At 36.4% G+C, this 27,026-nt stretch overlaps 1 protein-coding gene across 6 annotated transcripts in view; it reads left to right on the plus strand.

Annotated features, from left to right (window-relative positions):
- The window catches only part of ATG5 (autophagy related 5), a 78,342-nt gene that overhangs the window by 43,283 nt on the left and 8,033 nt on the right, over positions 1-27,026 (plus strand). For 4 of the 6 annotated variants that reach the window (XM_080586992.1, XM_080586994.1, XM_080586995.1 and 1 more), the window contains one exon: positions 8,195-8,312. In XM_080586992.1, the coding sequence (XP_080443118.1) occupies positions 8,195-8,312 (118 nt within the window). Of the gene's footprint in view, positions 1-8,194; positions 8,313-10,217; positions 16,762-20,206; positions 20,359-27,026 lie in introns of those variants that run through there. The other 2 variants (XR_013949221.1, XM_080586993.1) reach the window with 2 other exon arrangements.

Below are 27,026 nucleotides of genomic sequence, written 5' to 3' on the forward strand. Positions count from 1 at the left end.
ATAGATGTATGTTGAGCACGTTTGCACTCCTTCCTTTCATCTTACGGTTTTTAGTTGCATTCTGGACATAGAAAACCATTACTTAGCTCTTGAATTCAAAGAATCTTAATTAGCTGTATTTTGTAATGTGATGTATGTTACACTTGCAACTGTGACGTGACATTGCAGGTTGGCAGTACAAAATCTTGAAATCTAACAAAGCAGATGAGCCTGATTCAAAGCAAAAATAATAAAACCAACGCCATAAATAGGAAGTGTATTAGTTGAAGTTTGCTTTTTGCAGAGACTACTTAAAGAAATACTAGAAATAGTCGTTTGTTTTTTTGTGGGTGTTGTTCCAGTCCTAATAACTTAGAGAGCAAGTGAAGTAGAAAAGTACGCAACAAAACAACAAGGTGTCTGGGAGAAGTCCTATATAGCTTGGAAGATCTGAATTGTGGGACAGGGGAGTTATGATTGTAGTATAAAGATAAATCACGTTATCATGTTGTGTCATAATACAAGTTCAGAAAAAATGCTGATGAAATTTGAAATGTGACAAATTTCAAGCAGATAAAAACAATAGATCGTTTCCTTTTTCTTTTTTTTTTTTTTTTCTGTGCATACTTTAGTTTGTTGAGCTGAAAACCAAGGGTCAGCTTGCTGCTTTAGGGAAGAAAGTAAATTTATGGGGTTTGATAGATGATTCAGGAAGAGCAAGTTCTTTGAGGCTGCTTGCAGTGTGTGTACATATGCATGTGCGTATAGGTATTTCTTACTGAGTTTAACTTTAGCCTGTTCTTCATATAATCATTGACTGCTTATGGTAGGACTTGATTTTTTTTATTTTTCGCTTTTATTTTGGAGGAAAATAGTTGTATCTTTCATTTAGTGTGTTTTACAGGGGCTCTGTGGATGCCTGTTGCAAGCTACCACTTGGATGTTGAGAATGAAGGCTAGCTGAGGCAAATGGAGGAGAGTAGTTACTCATTTGCAACTAAGATTGTGTAAATTCCTCAGCTGGTACAGAAACGGAAGGTTAAATCTTCCTGAAACTCAGTAATCAGTTTGTGGCGTCTATTTATTGTGAGAATGTCTTTAATCCAAACTGTACTAATATGCTTCCAATGCGAATGATACATTCATTTTGTCAAAGAAACTGGCAAAGATAAAATATATGTTCTAGCAACAGCATAACATTAAAGTTGTTTTTAATAAGTAACTAGAAGAGAGGTTTTTAATATGTTGCATTTTGATCCTGGTTGAGCATTGAGTTTCTTTGAAGGTAAGCTTATTTTGTCATCAGAAAGTAGCTCGTAGCATGAAATTCTATGCTCTGGAACGGCAGAGGCAACCGTAAGCTGAAGTTGTAAATTAGACTTGAGTTTAGAAAAGTTGTTTTCCCATTTCTTGTAAGTGGGACAGGCTTGTAGAAATGTCTTGTTTCAGCACTCTTGTAGGATAAATGTTATCAGCATTTAAATTTCTTCCTTTTTGTGTATCTGTTGCCATCAGAGTAGTGATTTGCAAGCGTACTCTTAAAGGGTTAGTCTGGAGTGTCGCGTAGTCTTGAATGTTTTAAGCAAGTAGAAAACGGTTACTTTGGGGTCTTCTCACAGACAAAGCCAAAAAGAAAGCTACAAACTTGACTCCATGAAAGTCTTTTGGTTTTCACAGTAGAATTGGTTCATCTTAAGCCTTTGGAGGTAAGTGATAGAACAGCTTTGCTTGAAACAATTTGCATGCCTCCAGCTTAAGAGCTTATACAGAATCCCTGGAAGGAACAGAGATAAAAGTCAGTTAAAATGGTTTGTAACAGGATTACACTTACAGTGATTAAAACTTTCTTCCTTTGGAAATCTTTGTAATAACAGTTTGAAAAGTCTCCGTGTGACTGTTTCAGAGATCGATTTGTATCAGAATTTTCATATAAGTTATCTTGCATTTTGCTTCTGGCAGGTAACTTGCTTTGAGTTGCTTTAATAGATATATCTGAGGAAATTTAGTTTTCTGTATAAAAAAATCTGTAAAAATCTGAGTGTAACTCAGATTTTTAAAAGCCAAAGTTGTTGGTTTGGGTGATTAAAAAAAAAAAAAAATGTATTGTTGTTTTGCCTGGAATAGTAATCATTTTTGGCTTTTGATCACTTGACTGTCATACAAGCTGTGAAGTGGCAAGAAACATATCCCTTCCATATTTATTTTTCTCCAAACTTTACAAACTTTTCCAAAAATCTAATGAGGATGTGAGAATCAAAAAGGTATTTTTTGGTTTAGATGTCTCTAGTATCAAAGATTTTGTTTTTGTTTTTTTCTTCTGCTGCTTCTCAGACAGCACCTGGAGTAATGGTAGATTGTTAAGAAAAGACTTCCGTCGTTTGTGTTGAAATTAATAAATGACCATTTATGGAATTCTTTGGGAACTGGACACAGCTTTAATATTATTTTTTAAGTAACAAGCATGGATTATCTTACATAATTTTAAAAAACTAAGTGTTTGCAGCTGCTTACTAGAATATACTGTTTGTACATAGCTATATTATACTATGATGTAGTAGTGAAAATGGACTTCATTGATGTGTTTTGCCATTTAATGAATTTCAAGTTATGCTGCAGCTTGAGTCGCTAGTCTTAATGAAGTATATTTCATAACATATTTTGAAAATAAAGCATTTCAGGGTTATGCTGATTGAAGCACAAAGTGATTGCTTATAAAATAGTTGAAGGAGTAAAAGTATAATCGTTTTTGAAAATAATTTTTGAAGCAATATTATGGAGACTCCAGCTGACACACAAATCTTTTATAATGTGTTTAATTAGAAGCATAAACTAGAAGGTACGTTGGTAAATAGCAGCAACTGTGAATTTGGAAATATTTTCAGGTTAAAAACATGAGTTGGTAATATCAGACCACAGGAGAACAAATCAATTTAATAAGTAATGCAGTGTCTGCTGTGTTTTTAGCTTGAAATTACAAATGAAACTGAAATGAAGAATTTGTAGTTTAACATAACAAGTCTGTGCCTAAGATAATCTTGGCTTCAACACGTTTGCCTAACTCTTCTTGTAAGCTTTTATTAAGGGAATGATGAAATAAGAATCACTCACAAGTATCAGTTAAGCAATATTGATATTTTTAGTGACATGTTCCCTTTTACTCTGTTGTGGGAGCAATTAAAATGAGTATCACTAGATTATTATGACTCCCTAGTGTAAGTTTAAGATGCGATGGGGGATGAAACATAAATTATAAAATATTCATAATATTTAATACATTGCATGAACAAGAAATATACAGGAAACAGGGAAAAAAAGACTGCTATAGCTATTGACATGTTATTTATACAGAAATATTTTGCAGCATTTAATTTAACTTATAAGAGCGATTAAATCTGAGTTACACTGGTCATTGCAAAAGCAAATGGTTGGTTTTTAATATTTACTTTTATTTAGGAAGGAGCACGACTAGAGGTAGAAAGCATAGAGTAGCAGCACTGAAAGGTAGGGGTAAGAATTAGAGATCTAGGCACACAAGCAATTTTGCTTATAAAGCATCACTGTTTTCTGCTGTGATCACCAGCTTGTGTGGCCTACAGGCATCCCAGTAATGCAGAATAATAACCGGGAGTTGGGCTAAATCTACTGTGAGATTTGTTTATCATGTAGTCAGTCACCTGCTTGTGTTTTCTGGATGATCATAGTCAACATTTGCCTTGCTGTTCAAATGTTCTTCTCCTTCCTACCTCACTGATGCTGTTTGTTGCAGAGACTGACTTGCTGGCTTGTTTTGGCCACGAAACAATGGCTGTTTATGCATGTAAAAGCTCTCCGTTGTATATCTTTTTAAATTTATTTTATATTACTGTTTATTTCCTGAAGCCTGTCAAATGTTTTTATTGGCCTTATTCCACAGGTATCAGGATACATGAAATGAGTTTGAGTTAGGTAACATCTCTTAATCCGTGACTAGCTTCTGAATGAAAGTCAAAATATGTAGCAGTTGAAGCAACTATAGATAACATTATTAAAATCAGAAAACCTGGGAAAAGAGGCACAGCAAGTTCAGGAGCATCACCTTAGGCTAGGTCCTCAGGACTTGCATTTTTACACACACACAACTATTTCTTTCAGATTCTGACACATACTCTTTCTTACCTGAGCTTAAATGCCATTTCCATTTAATCTTTCAGTCTGATAAAGTGCCTGGTTAGTTTCCAGAAAGTAATTGTGTTTTTTTTTTCTGTTTGGTTGGGGTGGTTTTTTGTTTGTTTTAAATTAATACTCCTCATGCCTTTTCCACAACGAAGGGATCAATCATTTTAGTCTTAACAGTAGAAAGCAAAAAAAAATCATTCTGAACTAGCACTTCTAGCAAAAAGGAGCCAAAATATAGACCCAGAAATACCAGCAGAAAAAAACGTTTTCAGCACCAGTGAAAGGGCAGTATTTAAGATGGGCCTTTGCAGTATCTTGCATTCAGACAGGCACTGTATGGGATAGCTCTGTGACTACAACAATTTATCATCTTTTAAATTAGCCACTTTTGCACTGTGTATTAAGATTTTTAATTGAGAACATTTCTACAAAACAGAAGACGTGTTAGAAAATTATATCTAAAACGTATTTTTGACTGAAAAATAAAATTTGTTTAAATTAATTTTATTTTCAGGGAGTAGTAAATGTTCCTGTACTTTTCCATTTACATAAAGTAATTTGAATCCCTGTACAAACTCTTATTGCTAATTTGAAAGTTTGGTAGACTTCAAATTGATTTAAACAAAATGATAAACTCTGTCAGATCTTTTTTAGTGGAAAGTGGTTCGTTACAAAGCAGTACAGCCTATGAACTTGGCCAATTTCTGAAAATACAGAGTGTGTAAGAAAGTAAAGTTTTATGATTTTAGGCTGCCAACTTATGTGCATGTGGGAATTATAAGGAATTTTTTTATTGTGTGGGTTCAATATGTATGGTAGCTTTTATTTGTTTGAATACAATTAGAGTAGCGGCAGAATATTTAGTCAGAAAAACTGCATCTATTCCTTCAGTTGGAAATAGTGGTAACTCTGTGATTTTTCCAGATTAAAACCCAGCAGTTCACGAGTTATGTTTTTCATTTTAAGATGCATCCTGTATAAAATGTCTGACTAATTAAATTGTGGATTTCATGCAGTGTTTGATGTTCTGTTGATTCTGAAAAGGACCAGGCAAGCTGAATACTCTTTTTGGCAGGAAGATAGTGAAGAAAGTTATAATTGCTAACACAATATGTAACTATATAGCTTGTCTCTGATCTTGTGGGGTTTTACACTGCCTTAAAGGTCCTCTTAAAACTTTACTTCACCTATAACTCTTCTCAATGCGAGTATTCCCCCAAAAGTAGTTCTAATGTATTTCTTCTCACTGTGGTGTAATTTTGGTTTTCACTGCCACTTTTCTATCACTGTTACACTTTAATCTTTCTTTTTAAAAAAAAAAAAAAAAGTCTTCGTTTCTGTAAAGCACAAGGTTTGTGGGGCAGTGTAGGTAGTATAGAAGAATGATAGGTTTCAGATGCAGAAGTCCAGCTTCTTAGGAGGTGTGTTAAGAGTTGAATATTTGCTTTCATCAACAGTTGATTTGTTACTAAATTATGGATGTGATCAGTGTAAAATGCATTGCAAATTTTGGGCGAGGTGATTGTCTTAAAATGTTTACATACCTGAGGGCATTTCCCTTGTAGATTTATCATTAACAATTACTGATTTACTCACCCTTCGAATGCATCCAGCATCTTTTGAACAGCTCACAGATAAATTGGGGCTGTAAAATACAAAAAGCACTGTATTCTGTTGAAGCTATAAAAATCCTAATTGGAAAAAAAAAAACAATGGATACTGTAGAAATAACACGCTTTAGACCTGGCATAGATTATGACAGTTACGCAGTGATGTCTCTGTGGGTTAGGTTACAGGCTGTTTTGCATGATTGATTAAGCAAATATTGTACAAAATATAACATTATGTAAGTGCTTACTCATGTTGGCTGTGTTGTTGCAGTAAATACTAGAGTAGAAAGCTGTAGTCAGGTTGGGTTTGTATTACTAGCTACTACACTTCAAAAGGGGTGACAGTAAGATTTTTTTCTAAGATTGACTTATGCTGCTGTATGACTAAGGCACTTCGAGAAGTTCTCCTATAAACACCCTAGATTGTAGGATGGGACTTTTCTTTTGACTCTTTGAACGCATAAAGCATCCGCTATATGGGAGGGAAGAAATGTAAGCATGCTGGGGTAATATTCTTCCTGTAGAATTATATGCGAACCACAGTCTTTGTATAAACAATTAACATGCAGTTACTTTTATCATTTTAACATTGATGGAGACCAGTGATTTTTATTTACATTACCACATCTGCATTGCTCAACACTTAAAATATAAAATTGAATTCATTTTCTATAATGTTTCAATATAACAGCTGAGGGGTATTACTTCGCAGCAGTCAGCAGCTATGTGGGAGATCCTTTAGAAAATACCTTTTGGACTTTTCCCTCTTGCTGTAGTATGGCATTAAATTATTATAACTAGGAAAAGTTCTAATTTATTAAAAAGCAAAACAAACAAAAGAGAAAATGGAATAAACACCTGGGAAATTCGTACCTTAAGCGTCTGCTGATGATAGCCACCTCTGCTTGCCGCCGCCTTCTGGTGCTTATTTCCACTTCTGTTACTTCAGATGGTAAGCACCTGGGAGCTGTGATTAGACTTGTGTGAAAAATTAATTCAGAAACGATAGAAACTCATGTGTGAGGTGAATCCTGCTGGCTGTGTGCCTGCCATCATTTCTCAAATGTTCGGATGGTTCGTTAGTGCTGTTTATGTCCATACTCTGCTACCCTGAGGATGGAGAATTGACTCCAGCAGCTAGGCAGCTCCCTCTGATCGGTCTTCATAAGGAAAAGTGGAAAAAAGATTATTTCTCCATTTATGGAGACTGCTGGCAAGAAGCAGCAAGTAGCTGTGTGTCCCCCCTGCAATTACTTTGACGTAGTTTATCACTGCTACAAAAAGACTCCTTTCCTTGCTGTTTCAGAGAGGTGAATGACAATTAAGTTGTTATCATTAGTCCGCTATTTCTGGTTTTTCATGTAGTTAATTAACACAGACCATGTTGTAACTTCTATTGAAATCTTTTTTTTAATCTTCACATTTATTAATATGATTACTTTTTTCCCCAAAAGCTCCACCACAAGATAAAATACTTTTTAACGTTAATTTTGTATTTATTTATATTGTTGAATTACCACAGTAGGTCAGGAACAACTTTTGAGGGGTAGGAAATTACATTTGGAGGTGGGCCCTGACTTGCCTTGCTTTTTCCCTTTACGATGGTATGTGATGGAAGTACAGCTTACTGGAGGCCAGTCACCTGTGATGCCAGCAACATCAGCTGCTTTCTAGTATAAATTTGTCAGCAATAATTCTGGTTTTGTTTGAATATGGTGTTTTAAAATCCTGTTTTCTAGCTGAGGTGCCAAGTTTGGGAGGAGAGATCAGGTTATCAGGAAATAACTTTTCCTATACTTTTAGTATCAGATCCTTGTGTACACAACTTTAGGGTCAACAGATACTCAGAGAAGAGACTACCCTAACATAACTGCAGTTCTTAATAACTGCATCTGTCAAAACACAACACAAACTTTTAAAATTTATGCTCTGTTTCTTGGGGCTGTAATAGCTTGAATTTTTCAACAAATCTGGAAAAAAATCACCTATTTCGAGCTGTAAAGGTACATGTTTGCCGTTCAAAGTGCTTAATGTATTTCTGAAATAAGACAGACTGTTGGAGAAGGTATTGGATGTTTGTTACAGTATTGATTTGACTTGGGAAAATACTGACACATGCTGATCTCTGAAGTTTGTGTTCACTGCATATTTACTCAAATTAAGAATGTTTAAATGCTTTGCTCAAGCAGATTCTATTCCCATAACAGAAGTGTTTAATAAATAATTTGACACTTTTGCATCTCCAGGACACTGTTTATAAATGATTTTCACAGTTTACTGGAGTGTCGACTTCCTTGAAATTGTTAAAAAAAAAAAAAAAAAAAAAAGCCAGATGTTGCTTCTGCTGCAACCTCCTGTTCTGTCCTACATTATGCCTGTCTCAGATAATGATACTAGATATTTGCATGGTCTTTAAATTGTTGGTTTTGCTAATTTTGTTATTAAAACAGGCAACAACAGAGAGACCTTTTATACAGAAGCTGTTTCGACCAATTGCTTCAGGAGGACAATTGCATACTTTGGGAGATCTGCTAAAAGATGTGTGTCCTAGTGCTATCACCCCTGAAGGTACTGTAGAAACAACTTTTGTCCAGTCATATATCTATATATATTTATTATTTATATATTATATATATAAATACGTAATATATATAAAATAAAAATAAATGTTATATATTATTTTGAAATATTTTTGGGGGAAGCAGAACTCTGTTTCAGTACCAGAGTTTCAGATTTCACTCCTTCTTGGCCCATTATAGTGCCAATTATATATCACCTGCAGTGAGGATAAAATTGAGTACTTAGGCACTCGTGAAAAATTAATCTGAGGAAATTTTACTTTAAAACGCATGTGTGCCATTGCCATCGTGCTGTTCTTAATAAAAACATCCATATTTTGTCTTCTGTGATTTTAACAAATATTTTTAAAGCAAAGTCAACAGTTTTATTTTAAGTTTTGTTTGATTTTATATTGCATAAACTTTTCATAAGGCTAACTCTAAAATGAGTTTAAATTGAAGATATTTTCAGAAAACTTTTTTCCCGTTGAAGTCTGACCTTTAAAAATTTACTAGAAAAGAGATTTATGTATGGTTACTGAGAAGTACTGTGTGCCAAGAAACAAATCATTTCATCATAGCATCATATCATTTCATAGAATAGCATTTGTTGATCGGCACTTATTCAGATAAATATTGCTATGAGGGTTTTATATTAGCCTCAAAGATTACAGCTATTGGAACACAGATTCATGTTTTTAGGTGGGATAAATTTGGAAGCAATGTACTCTGTAAACTGACATCTAAATTGTTTCATATGAAATATTTTCCATCTTGTTCTTGCTGTTGTGTCTTACCAGTCCCTATAAATGGGTGAATTTTCAGTCAGTAAATCACAATTAATTTTGAGAAATATGTGGTACTATAGAGAAGATTGTGGCACAGAATTTACTGCTGTAGTATCAGCACCTTTTCACAATGGAGCACTGAATTTGAAATCACTGTAAAAATCTATGAAATCCTGTACGCAAGCATATTTCAAGGTCAAATAGTTGTCATGGATTTCTTTAAGAAATCTGGTGACCTCAGAAATCTATTAGAACATCGAAGTATTTTTAACTCCTGTTTAATACTTGTTAACATGTGGAAACAATTTCCAAAAATAACAAAAGGTAAGAAAAACGTAGAATGTTGCTAGCCATGTGTCCCTTTTTTCTGAAACAACAATTTTAGAGCATAATTTTAGGTAATACTTTCAACTAACCGTCCAAATGATAAAGCGAGATACAAGTAGATACTTGAATGTTGGCACAAGCAAGTTTAACCATCTTTAAGTACTCAAGTTTCAGGATCCTACAAACCCTAGTGAAAACATACAAGGTGAATTTAAATATATGGGTAAGAGACAATGCGTGTTGATTTGGAAGACAGTCAAGAACACAAATTAAATGAAAGAAACTCAATAAGCATGTGTACGGAAATTATTCCAGGTTATAGTGAATTGTTATTTTTATGTGGATTTGCTAAACCTGCAGGTGGGGAGCGTATAATTTACAGCATAGAAACGGCATCACTGAGTGCTAATTGCTGACCTCATTCAAAGAATAAGTGTAATGTGATTTTATAAGAGTACCAGTTACATGTTACACGCTTCCCATTAGTAGGCCTTTTTTGCAGAAGTTGACAAATGCGCCAACCTTCAGTGTCAGGATAGAAATTTGCTATGTTTCATTTTTGTTACAGGATAAAATAAAAACTACTGTTTACTCAGCGGGAGCAAAAACTAATGATTACTTGGTAGAATAGAAACTAAAATAGGTACTATTCCTACACTTAAGAGGGAGGATTTGAAATTTGTATTGGAATGTACCTGTTTCTGTATAAATCTGCTTAGTTTTGGCTTACTTTGATCCTTAAGATTCTACTGTGCAACGTGCAAACTGAAGGGTTTAGTAACTTTTGATTCTTCACACAGGTGTGAGCTATCTGGGATTCAACAGAGCTTTTCCTGCGGCACAGCCTTGTGTTGTTGCATTTGATTGTTCCTCTTACACTCCGAGTGTTCCTGTCTAGGAGGTAGCAGAAGGAAAGTTGTCTGAGCTAAATGCAGAAAGTAACGTGAATACTTTAGATACAGAGGTAGACTGATACAAAGAGCCAGTGGAGGGAGAGGCAGACTGACTAAACAAGTAGTCTGGGAGAAAATGACAGATCTGGGAGTCATTAACTGTGGTGGGGAGAGCAGCTATAAACAATGTGGTAGGATGAAAGAGATTGGGGCAAAAGCCAGAACATGACATAACTGTGAACACCTGGACAGAGTAAGTGGGTTATGAGATAATAAAAGGATGAGGGAGAAAAAGAAGCACATTTCAAGTGGATTGTGTACTGAGATTGAATAAGGCATCTGTGAAAGAATGGGGCTGGAGGCCTTGCTGGTGACGTGATTCAGGTGGCCTAGAGACCTGTTTGGAGAACCAAGTTGAAATGAAGTTGAGAAGAGTGTCCCATGCTGGCTGGACGAGAAGATAAGGGTGCATAGGCAGTCAGATGTTGAACTATGGAACTGTGGCAAAATTGAAGAATGACAGAGAAAGGATCAGTTATGGAAAATTACTTGAAAAGTTGGATGCCTGTGACAACATAGTGATGGTGCATGTGATTCTTACTGCTGAGGAACATGCACAGGGAAGGTCAGTGCGCAAAAGAGGTGTGAAGAGCAGCACCGGTTTACGCTTGACTGCTTCAGTCCATCATACACTGCTCACTGGAGATTCAACTTAGCCAGTAAGTGAGGGAGAGGACCTAAGAGATAATCAGCAATCTGCTTACTTTAGCCCACTGAGAGAAGGTAGCTGATGAGGTCAGAAAGAAGGGAAAGAACAGAAAAGGCTGATTCATCTGGCTGATCTTTTCTGTCTAGTCAGCAGATTCCTTTTCCTACATGCACCTTGGTTCAGTCTGATCTGGCTCCTCTGACTTCTGATAATCATCTCTACAACTTCCTTCAACTTTTACTGCGTTCCAGTAATACACGGTCTCCAATGACTCTTCCAGTATGCCATTCATCCTCATTGATGTAAGTCTTATGTATTCCCTTAAGGCTTTTTTAGCCTTGGCCTTACTCTTGCTTCTTGCTGTTCTCTTACACCCTTTAGACTTAGCTCTGCACAGTTCTTTTAGTACGTCCCATTCAGTCTGCTCATCTTAAAATTCATTCTGCTAAAAATATTCATAGTGCTTGCCTTCATGCAGTATCTTATCAGTTTCTAGGGATTCTCTCCTGATATGCCAGTCACCATTAGTGTCTTTCCATTCTCAGAGTATATGATCAAAGAGCTTTGATTATTCTTGTGGCTTAATCTACTCATCTCATTCACTATTCTTATGTGACGTGTACCATATTAAATGGTCATTCTGTACTACAGCACTGAGCTATTAAATAGAAAGAAAAAAGCACTCAAACCACTAACTCACCAGACTGCATAGTGTCACTTTTGCATTTTACCTGTAGAAATGTTAGTGCCCATAACATGGATGAAATTCTCCCGTTTCCAGCAGGTGGAATCGACTCCTGAGGCTGCTAAACCTCAGCATGTCTGTGCTGCTGCAGTCTCCATAAAACCCACTCAGTCAACTCATTTTCCCTCTGATACAGATACAGCGAGAGATTAACAGGCTACCTCTGTCGGTACATGCCCCATCAGCTCAAAATGCAGAGGAGATTGTAGGGCTGAGTGGCTTCTGACCACTTCATGGATATATGAGAATTTATTTTGCAAGCATTTTTGGAAACCGTGGGTGCTATGCATAAATGTTTTCCTTCAAATGTAGTTATATTCATTTGAAGTTGAATCCTTGAAATTTAGGAGTTGTCAAAATTGTGGACTGCCTGTCCAATCTTAATTTCTGCATACGTGCCCATTGATCATTATACAATTTGTAATTATTCTCTATCACCTCTCACCTTTTTTTGTGAGAATTTTGTCTTCCTGAACAGGCTAGGCACATCTTATTGTCCAGGTTGTGTAGTGAAAAATAATTTTTCTGATTGTTGCAATGATGGATGGGGAATTAATGTACTTCAGGAAGCATTGTGATTAAGGCAGCTGAATACTGCCCTTGGGAGCTGGATTCAGTTCTCTCCTAATGAATTCATTCTTATGTGATGCTAGGCAAGCTGAGTTATGAAACCACCCATTTTACAGATGGGAGCACCAGAAAAATAGTGAATAACTTGAGTGCTCTACTGAACAGCTTGATCACTTGTACTTGGAATCAGTGAGAGCTCTGGGACTTTGACTGTACAAACGCCAGGCAATCTCTGCAGTCAAGTTTTAGGCTTCTCCTTACTTTTCTGCTCTTCCTCCAAAAAAATGTATACTTCTGTCTGTAATGTCTTTTTTACTTTAATATGTGATCTATAAAAAGATAATGCTATCTCTTGCCACAGGAAAATCTTGATGAAACAGTTTCTGAAAGAAAAATAGCCTGTGTTCAAGATTGTTTAAATTTCACTATTTAAACGTTGTCCTTCTTGGATTTTTTTTGATATTTTCTAATTATTGATCTTGTAAACATGTTTTGTCTTAATTTATAATTTAAATTTATTCCAGTTGAGGCATTACAGTAATGTGATAAAATAACATAGCTGTCAAGTATATGTTAAAAAACGATGGCAAACTTTTTTCCACATCTGTATCTTCAGAATTTATTCAGTATTATCCAAGTTCAGAATCTACCTGATTCTTGTGAACAAAGAAAATATAGTAATATCTAATAAATGATATTTTTGAAGACAGTAGGTATTGGTGGAGCAATTTTTCAATCTTTCTCACTCTTATTTTCAAAAAGTATTGGATAATTTTTGATACTTTTTTTAACCCCTCTTCTTTAGTAAATCAGTGCATCAGTGACATTAGCTGCATCTTCTTGTCACTGCAACACAGTCTCTGTGAGCTTTTTTCTTTCTTTCCATTTTCCTCCATCTGTTGTACTTTTTTTCTCCCTTTTTCCTCTATGGTTTTGTCTTTTCCAATGACTTTTCATTCAACTGGAAGCTTCATGGTAATTGTGGTGATGGCCTGTCTATGGTGACATCCGTAACTGAGCTTTGTGCCGTGGGAACACAGAGAATATATGATTTTCAGACTCAGCATTTGTAGCCATATATGTGAGCTGTTCCTGCTGCCAGATACTTAAGGACCACCACAAGAAGAGGAAAGGAATGGTTTCAAGAACCACCCATGGTGTCTATATGTCTTTGCTTTAGGAAACATGGATGTAATTAAGTCTCTCTTTCAACTGTGCTGAGAAAAAATATTTCAATGAAAATAACGTATTTATTTGTATGTGGATTTAATATACACATTGATTATCAACTGTTGAAAACATTATGTTTAGAACACTGTCAGGAGTAAAACAGGTTGCATGGTGACATTAAAACACTCATAGTTAAAATGTTACTTGGAAAATACCGTGTCAGTATTGCTTTGGACTGTTACAGGCTGTGGGTAATTGTTTAAATACTGCATTTTATTTAAATTAGCTTATGAAACTATTTATTCAAGCCTTTTATTGTATGTTGAAGTTGTCTAAAAAATAAAAACTTGAGCAGTTATTATCCCCAACCCATACTTCCCTGACTCTCCTCAAGCTGGTCCTTTATTCAATTATGTGTATATTATCCCACTTAATTAATGCTGTATGGTGCACACCTCTGGGTTGCTAAATAGCTTAATCTCTGTCATGGAGAGCACAGCAGTTTGTAACCCATTTGTCAAAACACTATCAAACAATTTACACATTACTAGTAATGATGAGAAAGTGGGAAGAAAAGCAGTACTTCAAATTAGAACAAGCACCAAGAAGCCAGTGCATTTCTTAAAACTTTTTAAAATGACCTTAAGTTGACTGTAGTTACCTGCAGTTTCTGTGAATATAATGAGGTTAGATATGCACATTTTTGAGGTCAATGACAAAATCCTATTCATTTTATCTCTGTCTCGTGGAGGACAGGTAAAATAGCTTGACCCTGGTGGTTTTTTAGTTTTTCTCATCTGAGCATACTGTTTCAAGTATAGATAGATTTGTTTTAATTCTCAACTTGAGACGCCAAAACTTATTTACATTTTCAAGCAGATTAACTATCTTTCCCCAGCCTTCAGTCATCCTTATTTTTTTTCTGGAGGTATAAAGAAGGATTGAAGTCCTTGTTGTCCTTGATTGAAGTCCTGGAGGTTGAAGTCACTTCAACCCGGATCTTGAGGCAAATATAATGCAATTTATTACACTGAAGATGACATGTTTTACATCAGCTGACTAATTTTCATAGAAGCTGTATAGGTAAGTTGAATAAGACAAAATTATATCGTGAGCAAGTAAGTCATATGGTATCCTAAAGATGAACAGTGTCCTAACAATATGGTGTGAAAACTTAAAATCTGGCAATTTAACGAGTATGAATATTTTCCACTCTGTTCAAAATAGAAAAATAAGTTTTTTCCTATGGCTTATGCTCGTTTGTGAAAGCTGTCCAATTATTTCATAGCAGGCTGCATCCCACAGAGCTCTGCAGCTGAGAAGAGAACACTGAATAGCTAGGAAGCAGGGTGGGTGATGTTAGGAGACTGCTTTGAAGAATACCTCTTTCCTCTAGAAAAAGAACTACTACCTTTACTGGTAGCGAACGTCTTTAAAAATAATACAATGTGGAGAAGACCTTCAGAGAAGACACTTCCTTAACCTCACAGTACAATAGTAGGAGGACAGTCCTTTCTCCTGGAAAACTAGGTTAGAACTGATCTAGCAATGCTTTCTATTTTTCTGTCTAAATGAGTATTTAGACACCAAATATGTTAAATCAATTGTTTTCTTATTAGTTGAGTAGTCTTTCTTTTTCCTTGGTGCATATTTAGCTGGTTCACAGGCAGCAGTTGCGGTTGTGGGGCAGCAGAAACCGTAAGACCAAGTCATCAGGTAGAAGAAAGTTTGGGACTGGCATCCTGTTCTTACACTGAGATTGACGTAGTGTCAGACCACACACTAACCCTCTTCCAGTAAGGTATTTTTTGAGAGCCACCTTCTATTCTGATCTAGTCAGCATTTGTATTAAGTGTGGGTTATCAGAATGGTTCATCAGTTCTCACTCATGCGTCTGTACAATAGTGTTAATGCCCTGTTGCTTCCGAAAACATCTTGCCTGAGGCCATCCCCAAATTTCAGTTTGAGTTTTTAATGGCCATGTTCTTTGGTGGCTCTCTGACAGTTGGTAACTGACTAAGGAAGGTGGGTCTCTTCTGCCAGCTGTTTAGCTCCTTGGTTATACAAAAATGTTGATTGATCACCTTGCCTTTAATATTGATGCATTCTATTTAGTTCAGATTTTTGTTTTTTCTTTGTCATTCTGATCGTCCTATGTTGACAACAAGTTTGGGAAGCAATGAAGTCCTACTTGTTGTGTTTAACAAATACTGACGTTAATATTCTCAACCCCCAAATTAATTAGCTAATCTCTTCTTCCTCCCCATTGCAGCCTACTGTAATATATCTAAGACGCTTCATTTTCTGTTTCTTAGTTATTGCAATAATAAGTTGTAATTTATCAGTTATGTTGCTGGTCATAAAAGAAAGACACTTCAGTCTGAAATTTTGCTATGTGTACTCTGCTCTATATTATTCCATTTGTTTGTTACTAAATTTCCATAAATATTGTTTACTTAAATTCATCTAAAGGCTCTGTTCAACTGAGATCAAACTTGGGAGGTCTGTGGTTGTCTAGGTAACGTTTAAAGGTGCTAAGTTGCTGTTCCTGCACTACTAATTACTGACTCCCTAGAACTTATTAGGAAACCTTACCAGAAGGTAAGCAATTTAACTTTGTCAAGTCTTTTGAGGTAAATATTCACAATTTCTGCAACTTGAGAATATTAAACTGTTTGTGTTTAGTTCTCAGTTGTGATAATCTCTTATTAGGGTGGAGGATGCTTTGTTTTTGGTTTTGCCTTTGTTTCTACCTAGTTGTTCATGTAATGAGAATAGATTTAGATACTTCAGTGAAGTAGTTAGTCATTGTTGGTTCTGCTTTATTCTGCTTTCTTTTTGCTTTCCATTCTTACATCCTGTGGTGTTCAATTATCTATACTTCTACTTCAGTTTCCTAGAGTTTTCCAACAATTTTTTTGTGCTATTGGATATGAAAACCTAAAACGTTTACCTGGGGACTGTCTCTCTCTGTCAGCATTCTTCCATTTCCCAGTTTAGATTTCCTGTTTTTTTCAGCTTCTTCCAAGAAATCAAATGTCCTAACTACACAGGGTAGTCCAGAATGAAATACTCCAGTGCCCCCCCTTTCTTCCACTATTTCATAATCCAAAAATTTCATGAAGATCCTTTCCAGACAGCAGTCAAAAACTTCCTAGTTTTACTTCTCGTGACTGTGTACCATGTCTTTCAGAATCTAAGCTCATAACAGATGTCTTTTCTAGTTCAGCTTGGTTTTTTATGAATACTTACTTGGAATGGGTATTCATGAAAACTCCAGGGTTAGAATCAGATTATTTTGATTAGTCATGCCACAGCTTGTAAATTTTTCTCATTTCTTTTGCTGTACTTCTGGATGCCACCTGCACAGACAAAAGTGGTTGTATTAATTGGACAGTCCTTGTGAAGTTAAGTGGAGCTGTCAGCAGCAATTTCAGTTCTAGAAAGGCAGGCTTTCTTTTTTCTTTTTTTTAATGTTACTACTGTTCGTAACAAAATTTGGTATATTATGGAGGCTGAGATGAAGCTTCATACTGCCTGTGGTCTCTTAGACTGGTTAGTTGCAGTTTGTATGCAGGTAAGGAAGAGATGATAAAGACCATGTTGTTGCCTACAAATCCGGCATAAGATCACACAGTTGATATGGTAGAGCATTTTATTTATGGATATTCTAGTACAGCCAAATGACAAAATTAATTCTCTGTCTGAAGGGAGATTAAACCATGGTTATTTTTCCCTACTCTTTCCTTAATTTACTGCTGTCTTACTGAGATTAGGTAGATTGGACTACCATGTTTACGGTGTCAATGTCATTTATGTTGGATAAATATAATTGTTATCTATTTGTTATTTTCAGACATGATTATAGGTTTTACAGCTGCTGATTAAGGGACCTTTGTTTTCAGAAGTAGTGACATGAGTTCTGTACTACGGAGTTTATCAAATTGAGGAAAAAACAACAAAAAAATATGTGAATAACTCATAGCGATCAAAAAAAAAAATTGCATGTTTACAAGGTTCCTATAAAAGTATTCCCAAGGGTTCAGTTAAAAATTGTCTCATCTTGTTAGGGGAAGGGGATGTACAGGGTATGATCTTAACTGCAGAACAACTGCAAGAGGAGACAGTATTTAATTTAATAGAATGACTATGCAAAGGGTTAAAATGATAGCAAACAGAATTAATCTGGGGGAGGGAAAGACTCTTTCCTCTTCCCCACCAGAAACTTTAGACATCGTACATGATGTGAAGATAAAAATTGTATAATGCAGAAGGAAACTGTTTTCTTCCATTACTATCATGTCTAAACAATTCTGGATACAATTTTAATTTGCCAGTGTTGTTGAAGTCTTCGTAAGAGTTGTTTTGATTTTTGTCTCATGCTTCCTTGAAGACCCAAATGGTAAACATTTGGACATAATGACGCAAACAGTAGGCTATCAATCAATCCCAGTTTTCACAGCATTGTTGTTCATTCAGAAAAGCTGTGTGAACTGACCTCTTTCTACAGCAGTGTCATTAGTTCTTTCAGAAATAAAACAAGGATCAAAAAGACTTCCAGGATTTTTCTCTTAAGACTTGCTGTACTGAATGATACTGTAAAATTAGTGATCGACTGTTTTCAATTAACTCTCGGCTTTTTTTAATGCATTTTGTATGAGAGACTACATATTAATTGTTTTTGTTCTCCCCCCCGTTTTCTAAGCACTGACTTCCAGTAAATTAGTCAAACAGAAAACTGAATTTCGATTAGATTTGCCGTGTAGGCTCTTAATTTTGAAGCAAGTGACAAACAGTGTAATAGAGGAGTTAAACATATGCAGTGTGAATGCCTTTCATTTGAAGTGAAATAAGCGTCTGAGGTCAGAATTAGCAGGACCATGGGAGCAGCAAAGCAAGGAGAGCAGTACAGCAGCGTCCTGATCCTGGCTGCTTCTTGGGAACTGACTTAGGAAGTTTTTGCTCCACATGTCTAGCTAATAAATAAGTCTGGGTGCTTTTGCTGTTTGCAGGCTGGTTTCTGCTCTTCAGTGCTATTGAGGTGGCATTGTTGAGGTACTTTTCCAGGCCACCTAAATATAGAACTATAGCTAGTCCTGCTCAGTCTTAGGCCTACTCTAATGGCCTACTCTCTTTCCCCACGTGTGTATAACAGTATTGTGAAGGCTTAGAGGCCTTGTAGTGTGCAGACATACTGAAAGGTGTTTAGAAGCTCTCAATCTTATTACTGCTAATCCATTTTTGTCTCACCATTAGCTTCCAGTCCACTGTCTTTTCTACTGTGAGAGTCATTAGGTCAGAGCTGAACTTCAGACCGCTATTTAAACCATTCCACCTCCTTGTGTGGCACTCTCCGTGTTAGAGGAGGTCATCATGTCTGTCCCCTTGTTGGTGTGAATCACTTATTTGTTCCTGTTTTCTTTCCCCAGCCAGGCCGTCAGTTTAGATTATTCATCTGTATCTGCCTTTCAACTGTCTGATCTCCTATTTTGTTTTGATTTTTAATTTTTTTTTACCCCACTGCCTTACAACCTCCCCATACCTATCTGGCCTAGTTGTTTTTTTTAAAGTTCAAGTGGGAAGATTTGTGGCTTTTTTTCTGTGTTAAAATTGCATACCTTTGATTTAGTAGGCCTTTTTGATTCAAAGGGGATGGAAGTCCTGAGGTTGGCTTGAGGTTATAGAACTAATAGCTATTACTCATGACTATGTATAAAGGTGCAAATAATCTAAGGGTTAGCGCTGTGGCAGCTCTGCTGTTTATGTGGCTTCTTATATTTGGGGAGGGCTTCCCTGTCTGCAGGATGTTCTTGCCCTCAAAATAAAAGAGGGGGGGGGTCTGGCACTGGTTGTGGTCTTTTGTATGGAAGTTCTCAGGAAACAGTATAACTTTGTTTTAAGGTTTGATCCAACTTTACCTCAATCAACCATACATGGATTATCTGCTTGGTAACTTGCGTGTTCTCGGCCCCTTTCCTAGTCTTTCCTCTTCCATCTAGCAACTTTTCTAATATCTCAAGAATAATGTGCTTGTTGAATGTGACTTAGAAGTGGTTTCTGGGCATGCACTTGCATGCACATTCAAAAGAGTAGAATGCAGGAAGAGGTACAGCAAATAGGGAAATAATCCCGTTTCTCGGACAAGCCTCTGGAAATTTGTTAAGCTTCAGCTAAATTTATTCTGTCGGCCACCCAATAAGTTTTATTAGTATCAGACTCCAGACTATTCTCTTTAAATTTGTCAGAAAGCCAATGACTTTATTCAGGCACAACAAAGTTTTATAAGTCTATTATTAACAGTAGTAGTATGAAATGGGGAAAGTAAAATCCTCCACAGAGCAGAATTTTTTTTTGTCAAAATTGAGTTCATTCTGTTTGGAAACTACAAGCCAGCACTGCTGGAATTCTCTGCAGAAGAGTGGTGGTACCATTGCAGAGCAGCCTGTTTTGTGGGCTGCATTAGAGCTACGTTTCCTGGAAGCTTGGAGGTCCTACCCCCAAATTCCTGTTGGAATGCTATGGATCTCAAAATCTAGGCAGTCGGACTGGGAAAATTACTAGAAAGTAGGCAAGTCTTTTGTCGGTAATCTGTCACACATATGGGTTTTAGTAGGAAATCTGATGGAATCAAAAATATCTTGACAAAATGTTTTGGTTGTCATGAATTTCCAGTTTTAAAAGGAATATTTTTTTGTGTTTTAGGAGGAGACCTCAGGTTCTTTATGCACTGTATGGACATTTCAGTGTGTTCCCACAGAATTTATCACTTAGACAAAAGATGAGTGAAGAGACAAAAAGGAAGGAGAAATTAGAGGCACAGAAAGGGGATGTGGCTTGCACCTGGTCACACTGAGGTCAGTAGCAGAGTTAAGAATTGGATTTTTTTGAACCCTAATCTAAATCAGTCTGTCTTGCCCGAAGGAGATCACAGTTCACATGGTATGAGAGACTAAGGCATCAAAAACTTCACAGAGGAAAATAAAGCTTTCTCATAGCTTCTCATATTTTCCTGCTTTCAGAAACAAGCATGTCAGCAACAACTAAAGTACACAAAGTATATAGACTTATGAGTTTTTTTATTATTTTTATTACAGTAAACGTAATAGAAACTGTGAGAATGCTCAAAAATACTTTTTCAGTAGGGGCATCATCCTGGTAAAGTTGATTTGTTGTGTAATGCATGCTGCCTTTAGTGCACCACCAGTTACAACTGGTGAAGGCGTAACTGGAGATTCAATGAGTCTACCAGAGCTCTCAGAAGGTAGTAGTCAGCCTCTAAAGGTTTACAACATGAAGTTCTCAACCCAGGATACTACAGTGACAACAGGGTTTTGTCACTGGGGTGTCGAAATTTTATTTATACTAGTAAACAAAAGAGGGCTAGAACATGTGGTGTTTGTACTGTATGACTGTTAGCAGTTCTTTGGCATGATTGTGCTATAGGCAAATTAATGCTCTCCCAGAAAAAATTATCAGTGTTCATGGTTTAACAACCTGGCACCTACTCTTAGTAAGCTATATAGATAATAGAATGGTTTGATTTGGAAGGGACCTTACAGACCATCTATTTCCAAAACCCCATACCTTGGGCAGGGACACCTCCCACCAGCCCAGGTTGCCCAAAGCCCCATCCAGCCTGGCCTTGAACACCTCCAGGGATGGGGCATCCACAGCTTCTCTGGGCAACCTGTGCCAGTGCCTCACCACCCTCTGAGTGAAGAATTTCTTCTAATGTCTAATCTAAATCTGCCCTCTTTTAGCATAAAGCCATTCCCCCTTGTCCTATCACAACACTCCCTGTGTCCTTCCTGTTGTGGATAGGGAGATAATTTAGCTGATTAGGCATGAGCTGTTCTGTGAACACTTGGCCTAAGGTTGAGAGAATGTGTCCTGGTCCATTTCATGAGCTACATCTATACCTTTAAGTTAGATCTGTGTACTGTAGCCTTATGATGAGGGGCTGAATAAAATCATTCCTGTCTTCCTTGATTGCCTTTTGCGGTCTTTTTGTATTCTGCCTTTGTGCGTATACGTATGACCTGATTTTCACAGGAGATAAACATCTTAAGGGGCTGGAGAAAAGAGAACCTGCAAAACTAAAAGACCTACAAAAAACAAGGAGAGCAGTAGTAGCCTTACTAATAATGTAAAATGAGTAATCCACTAATAAACACTGTATTTACTCTGTCTTACTGTCCTCTATGAGGATTCAGCAGCACTTGTTAATAGTGGTTGCCCCCTTCTTGAATAGCTCTTCAGAGATGTTGGTAACTTTACATTCAATGGATAAATTGTATTTTCTATCTTATTTGTGATTTGGAGAATATTTGTAAGAAAATAAAGGCCAAAGTTTTGTGCAGCGGCTTGGTATGTGGACAGAGGTGCCCTAATCATTGAAGATGTGAATGCCTCTTTTGCCCCTTGCCCTTTTTCCCCCGATGGGCATCATCACCGCACTTACCATGGCAAAATGCTGTGGGTGTCTACACTATGGGACGTGTCACTAAGTCCAGTATCTTAATGCAAACTGTTACTCACTGGCAATTAAAGCAAAGAAGCTACATGTGTACCAGATAAGAAAATAGATCCTATTCTGCCACTCTTGATGTTGGGGATCTTGATGTTGATGATGGAAGGGTGGCTGCAGAGCCATCTCTCTTTAAAATCACAAACTAGTGCAGCAAAGTGAGCTGTAACTTATTTCCGGGTTGTGTGCTGCGGTGTTTTGTCCACATAGCTAATGATTCCTAGTAATATTACTAATGATATTAACTTAGTAAATTCTGTTTGCAAATACTGCATGTATGCGTTTTATGTTTTATGGAACTACTTTTTTGCTTTAAAATAGAAAAACTTTCTGGATTCTAAAGAAAAACACTTTTCAGGATTATAAAGAAAAGATTAGGTTACCGGACAAACTCTCTCTAAAAACGAAGAGAATATGACAATCATCTGTGAAGCTAACGTTTCTGGTATTTCGGTATGGAAAAATTAAAATGAACTGAATATTACAAATGAATTTTCATCAAAACTCTGAACAGGTAGCTATTTTGTGACTTTATTAAAAAAGTTACTCTTCAGTGTAAAGAGCCCTGCAGGTATTCCGTTGCTATTTTATCAACTCTTCCTAAATTTTTTCAAGACTAAATTCTTTAATTGTATTGTATTAGAGATCTCTAAATACTTTAATCTACTATCTGTTCAAAAGAACTTATAGTATGTGTACAGAAAAAGATATTTCATGTGTGCAAACTATATTGCCTGCTCATTAAAGAATTTATTTTTCAATGAGTAAGGGCCCGGAAGAAGCTAATGTAAGTATTTTAGCAAGGGTTTGTATTTCTCTGATAAACAGCACTCCCCTTCTGTTTGTGATCACAGGATGAAAGCTCTGTAAGCTTGTATATGTACATTTTTACTGCTACATCATGTAGTGTGCTCTTAAGATTGAGATCTCATTCCCCAGGAAGCATTTCTGTCTAAGATTAATTGCCCTTTTAAAATCAGTGTTTGATGTATTTCTTTGGCTATATCCTGACTCACTTTAACCCTCTTTGACCTGACCCCACTGACTATTACCGCCATGGCTGAAGCAGAAATCCTTCAGCTTGATGTATGCAGTACAGACTTGAGCCTGTGGTTTTTCACATCGATGGATTCAATTAGCTGGGTTTTTACTGGTCAACTTAGCAGAGGTTGAAGAATTTGTCAGACATGGAACAAAATTGTGCGTACTTCTGGGTTAATTGGATGAAAGCTCATCTACATTTTCATTTTTACTTTGCCTGTGAAGTTTACTTTGTTAAACATCATCATAATATTGCTGGAAGTAGCATTAAAAAGGCAAAACCAATTTATTTTTCTCCAGTTAAATAGTGAAAGGTGCAAAACATAAAATAGCAACCATTAGATCTCTGATCTGTGTGTATCTCCTATCACTTCTCAGGCAAATGTTTTTAAACTATAATTATGTCTGAACGTCCACTTCTGAGGTTGATTTATTAAACTGGGCAGATAAACTAACAATTATCATTATGGCTTGATGAAAACAAGTGAACTTACTGGACTTTTCTGTATTGACTGTTATTTTACAGCAACAGCAATCCTTTGCTTTGTCTTGCTGGGAATAGTTTATCATTTGAGTAGCCGAAAAGTTCATTATAAAAGATGGACGATCACTAGAATTGAAGAATATTTGCAGGCATGATGTGAATTATAGTAACTTGTAGCAACGTAGAGGTTGAAAGTTCAAGAATGCCATTAAAAAATTTAAAAGTATATGAATGTGCATATGCATAGGGAATATATAATATGATTGTATAGAGAATTTAATAGTTAATTGTTTGGGAAAACCATATTATTGAAAACAATGACATTATAAAAATCCCCATGAACTATTAGCAACAAGAAGTCTTTTTACAGCAAATTGATTTGTACCAATCTTTAAAGAAAAAAAAATCTTTATCAGCCATTTCCGTTTTTCAAGAACCATCTTGGTTACATTTAGCTCCCCATCTGTATACGGAACTAGCTTTAATTTCTGAAGGTCAGCTGTAGAAAGTTTAGAGGGAAGGGAAACCTCAAACTCAATTAAGGGCATGGTACATGTAAGGGTTAACTCATAAGTCAATGTGTCTGCAGTTTAAAAAGCTGCACAACTCCTAAAAGTGGTTTGGCTTTCTCTCAACAATGGAAAACATTATGGATGAGTTGGGCTCAATTTGTCATGCATTCAAATGCTTGTCTCTTAATGCACACCTTGTTTGTTCCCTGTATATAGAAATGTTTTGTACGGTAAATGGACAGTAACACAACTTATGTTGAACTTTGCTTCTTTGTGCACATCTGCGTAGCCAAACTTAAGCATATTGCAGGAAAAAAAAAATCAAGTTTCAGTTGTGAACTCGAGTATGTGAAGGCTGAGGTGTGGATGCTGAGGGTGGGATTCATTCTTAGGAAGAATATAAGATATAAGAATATTTTCCAGTGGTTCGCTTATAAAATATCTCCCCCTTCTTGGGGCTTAGGTGTTTGAGAAGCATCTCAGGCTCAGTCACTGTCAGGTCTTCTAAAACCTTTTAAATGCTAACATGTTAGTGGTTCAAGAAAACCATTTTTGAGTTGTCATAGATTAGCTTGGAATTACTTGCAACATCCCCTTTAAAAGCTTCTATTAAATACACAACGTTTTATTATTTTTTTTTATTAAAGTTAAGCTTTCAATTCAGTACTCTAACTGCTTTTCCATTCCACTGCATGGACTTCTACAGAAGGAAAGATCCCCTTGACCGACTTAGATAGTATTACTGTTACTGTTCTGGACTGCATGGAGAATAGTTTTTTTAAAAAAAAAAATAGTCTGCTTGTGCAACCTGAACTTACTGGTGTTTGAGGATGAATTTATTCTCTAAGATCATTTTAATGGAATAGAAAAATGTTTTCTAGTTTGTTTGCATACTGTGTGGCTGCTGTGATATTTGAAGCATAACTTGTGTTATGCTTCAAATAACTGCTTCTAAAGTTATGCTTCATAACTGCTCTAAAGTATAATAAACATTTGTGTGGGGTGACTAGCTTAATCCACATTGTTATGTTTCAGAAACGTGGCTATCTAACCTGGGGTTTGACTTGAGGTAGAAAATGGCAGGACGCTGAGAGGAAAAATTGCATAAAGAAAATGATTAATAGGGGTGATGCCAAATATTTGGTTTGTTCGGAGTATTTGATGATACTTAATGTAGATGGTAATGTTGTATATTCAACTAATTTCATTTTGCGGATGGAGAAAGCCAGGACTGCTAGAATATAATCCAGGGAATGTAATCATACAAATAACGGTGACAAGGAAACTGTTTCCTCTCCTTTAACTTACAAATGTCTAAACTCTAACAGGGGATGCTTATGCCACAAGATCGCGTAGAGATAAACCAACTAGCCTGTGTTGGAACTATGTAAAGAAATAGCTGTTTAAAACATTTAAAGCTCTAAGTCAGTGAATGTGGACTTCATGGCAGCGTCACAGTGGAGGAATACTTGAGATGTTTTGCACAGTTACTCTTTTATAGTCAGGTACTATGCAAGAACAGCCTTCTTTGAAGTTAGTATGGGTCCAGTTCTGTCCTTTTGGACTAAGATGCCGTAGTTCTTATGGGGAGCTCTGGTAAGATCAAGGCATGAAGGACGAAATTGAGCCAGATGATGTGAATGACAAAACAATCCTTAATGGAGAGAGATTGATATTTTGAACTGTTTATTTTGGAGCAGAACAAAATAAAAATAATGAGTTAGAAATTGTCTGCATGAGGTTGTTCAGCAAGTCCATTAAAATTTAATGTTCTTTTAAAAAGAGATTTTTTTTAAAAATAAAATACAGTATTGGATTTTATTTACCATTAGCTGTCTTCGAGGCCAGGAACTTGGCATAGTTAAAAGCAGTCTGAGATACTTGTGTAAAATATCCAGAGCTGTGAACGTATTTAGAAAGACTGTGACCTTCAATTTGAGCAATTGTACTCATGTTACTACCAATGGTTAAAATGAGAGAGAGGTTGCTGCTGGTTAACAAGATCTACCCAGCTGTTAATTTATACTTGTACTGGGCAGTTGGATTATGTCCAGGAACTGAAGTTCTTCTCCAAAATGCTTCTTGTGTTTGAAACAACGTTTATTCCAGATACAGAGTAATTTTGAGGAAGAGGGCTTGTTCTGACTAGTGTATTGAACGTGTGTTTTGTGTGTGAGTTCTTCACCTGAATCAGCATCAGTGGCTTTCCCCAGTGCTGGCAGGATTTGTTGGCAGGAATGACAAGTCAGTGCTGTGCCATCGTGTCACACATCAGCCTCTAAATTTTTGAGGTCAGAAGGAACCTTTTGTTGTGGCTAGGCTATTTTAGAGGTGGCTTCTCAGATTTTTTTGCGTTTTCTCATTCTTGGTCAGAGTCTACTGAAAAGCATATCTTTCCAGTTGTGACCCAACGTATCATCTGTATTTCTGTTTAAACTGATAATTACCCCCCAAAATTAGGAGATGGGAAGGGAGTAAGGGTTTTGTTAACTTATGCACGATTAAGGCAAAGTGGAAAGTATGTTGAGATTGCTGTGGGAATGAGTCACTTCTGGCAATGGTACCTACTACTGTGAATAGCAGGGTCCTTTCTGCATTAAAGTCATTTGCAGAGAGTAAGAAGAGCCTTTGATGTGATGGTTGAAATAGACTAGTGTGAAGCTCCTGAAAATTGATGCAAAGATTTTATTGGTTAAAAAAATATATATTCCTATTTAAACAGTCTTAAAAGTAAAAAGCCCTACTCAATAGAATGTGTGTAGTGACTTTAGACCTTGAAGTTATCCTTGCTTAAATATTTTGTATCACTGAAGAAACCTTTAGGGTTCCCTGTTTCAAGTACTTGTGCTGAGCTCATTCGAAAGAGCACTGATCATTTGGCCCTGAGACCAACCTCAACTGTTTTTTTGTCTTCACCCCATAAAATTGCATAGGTGTTGGGTACCTGTTAGTTGCGAA

This window comes from Anser brachyrhynchus (assembly GCF_964034855.1).
Source record: "Anser brachyrhynchus genome assembly, chromosome: 3".
Lineage (NCBI taxonomy): Eukaryota > Metazoa > Chordata > Aves > Anseriformes > Anatidae > Anser > Anser brachyrhynchus.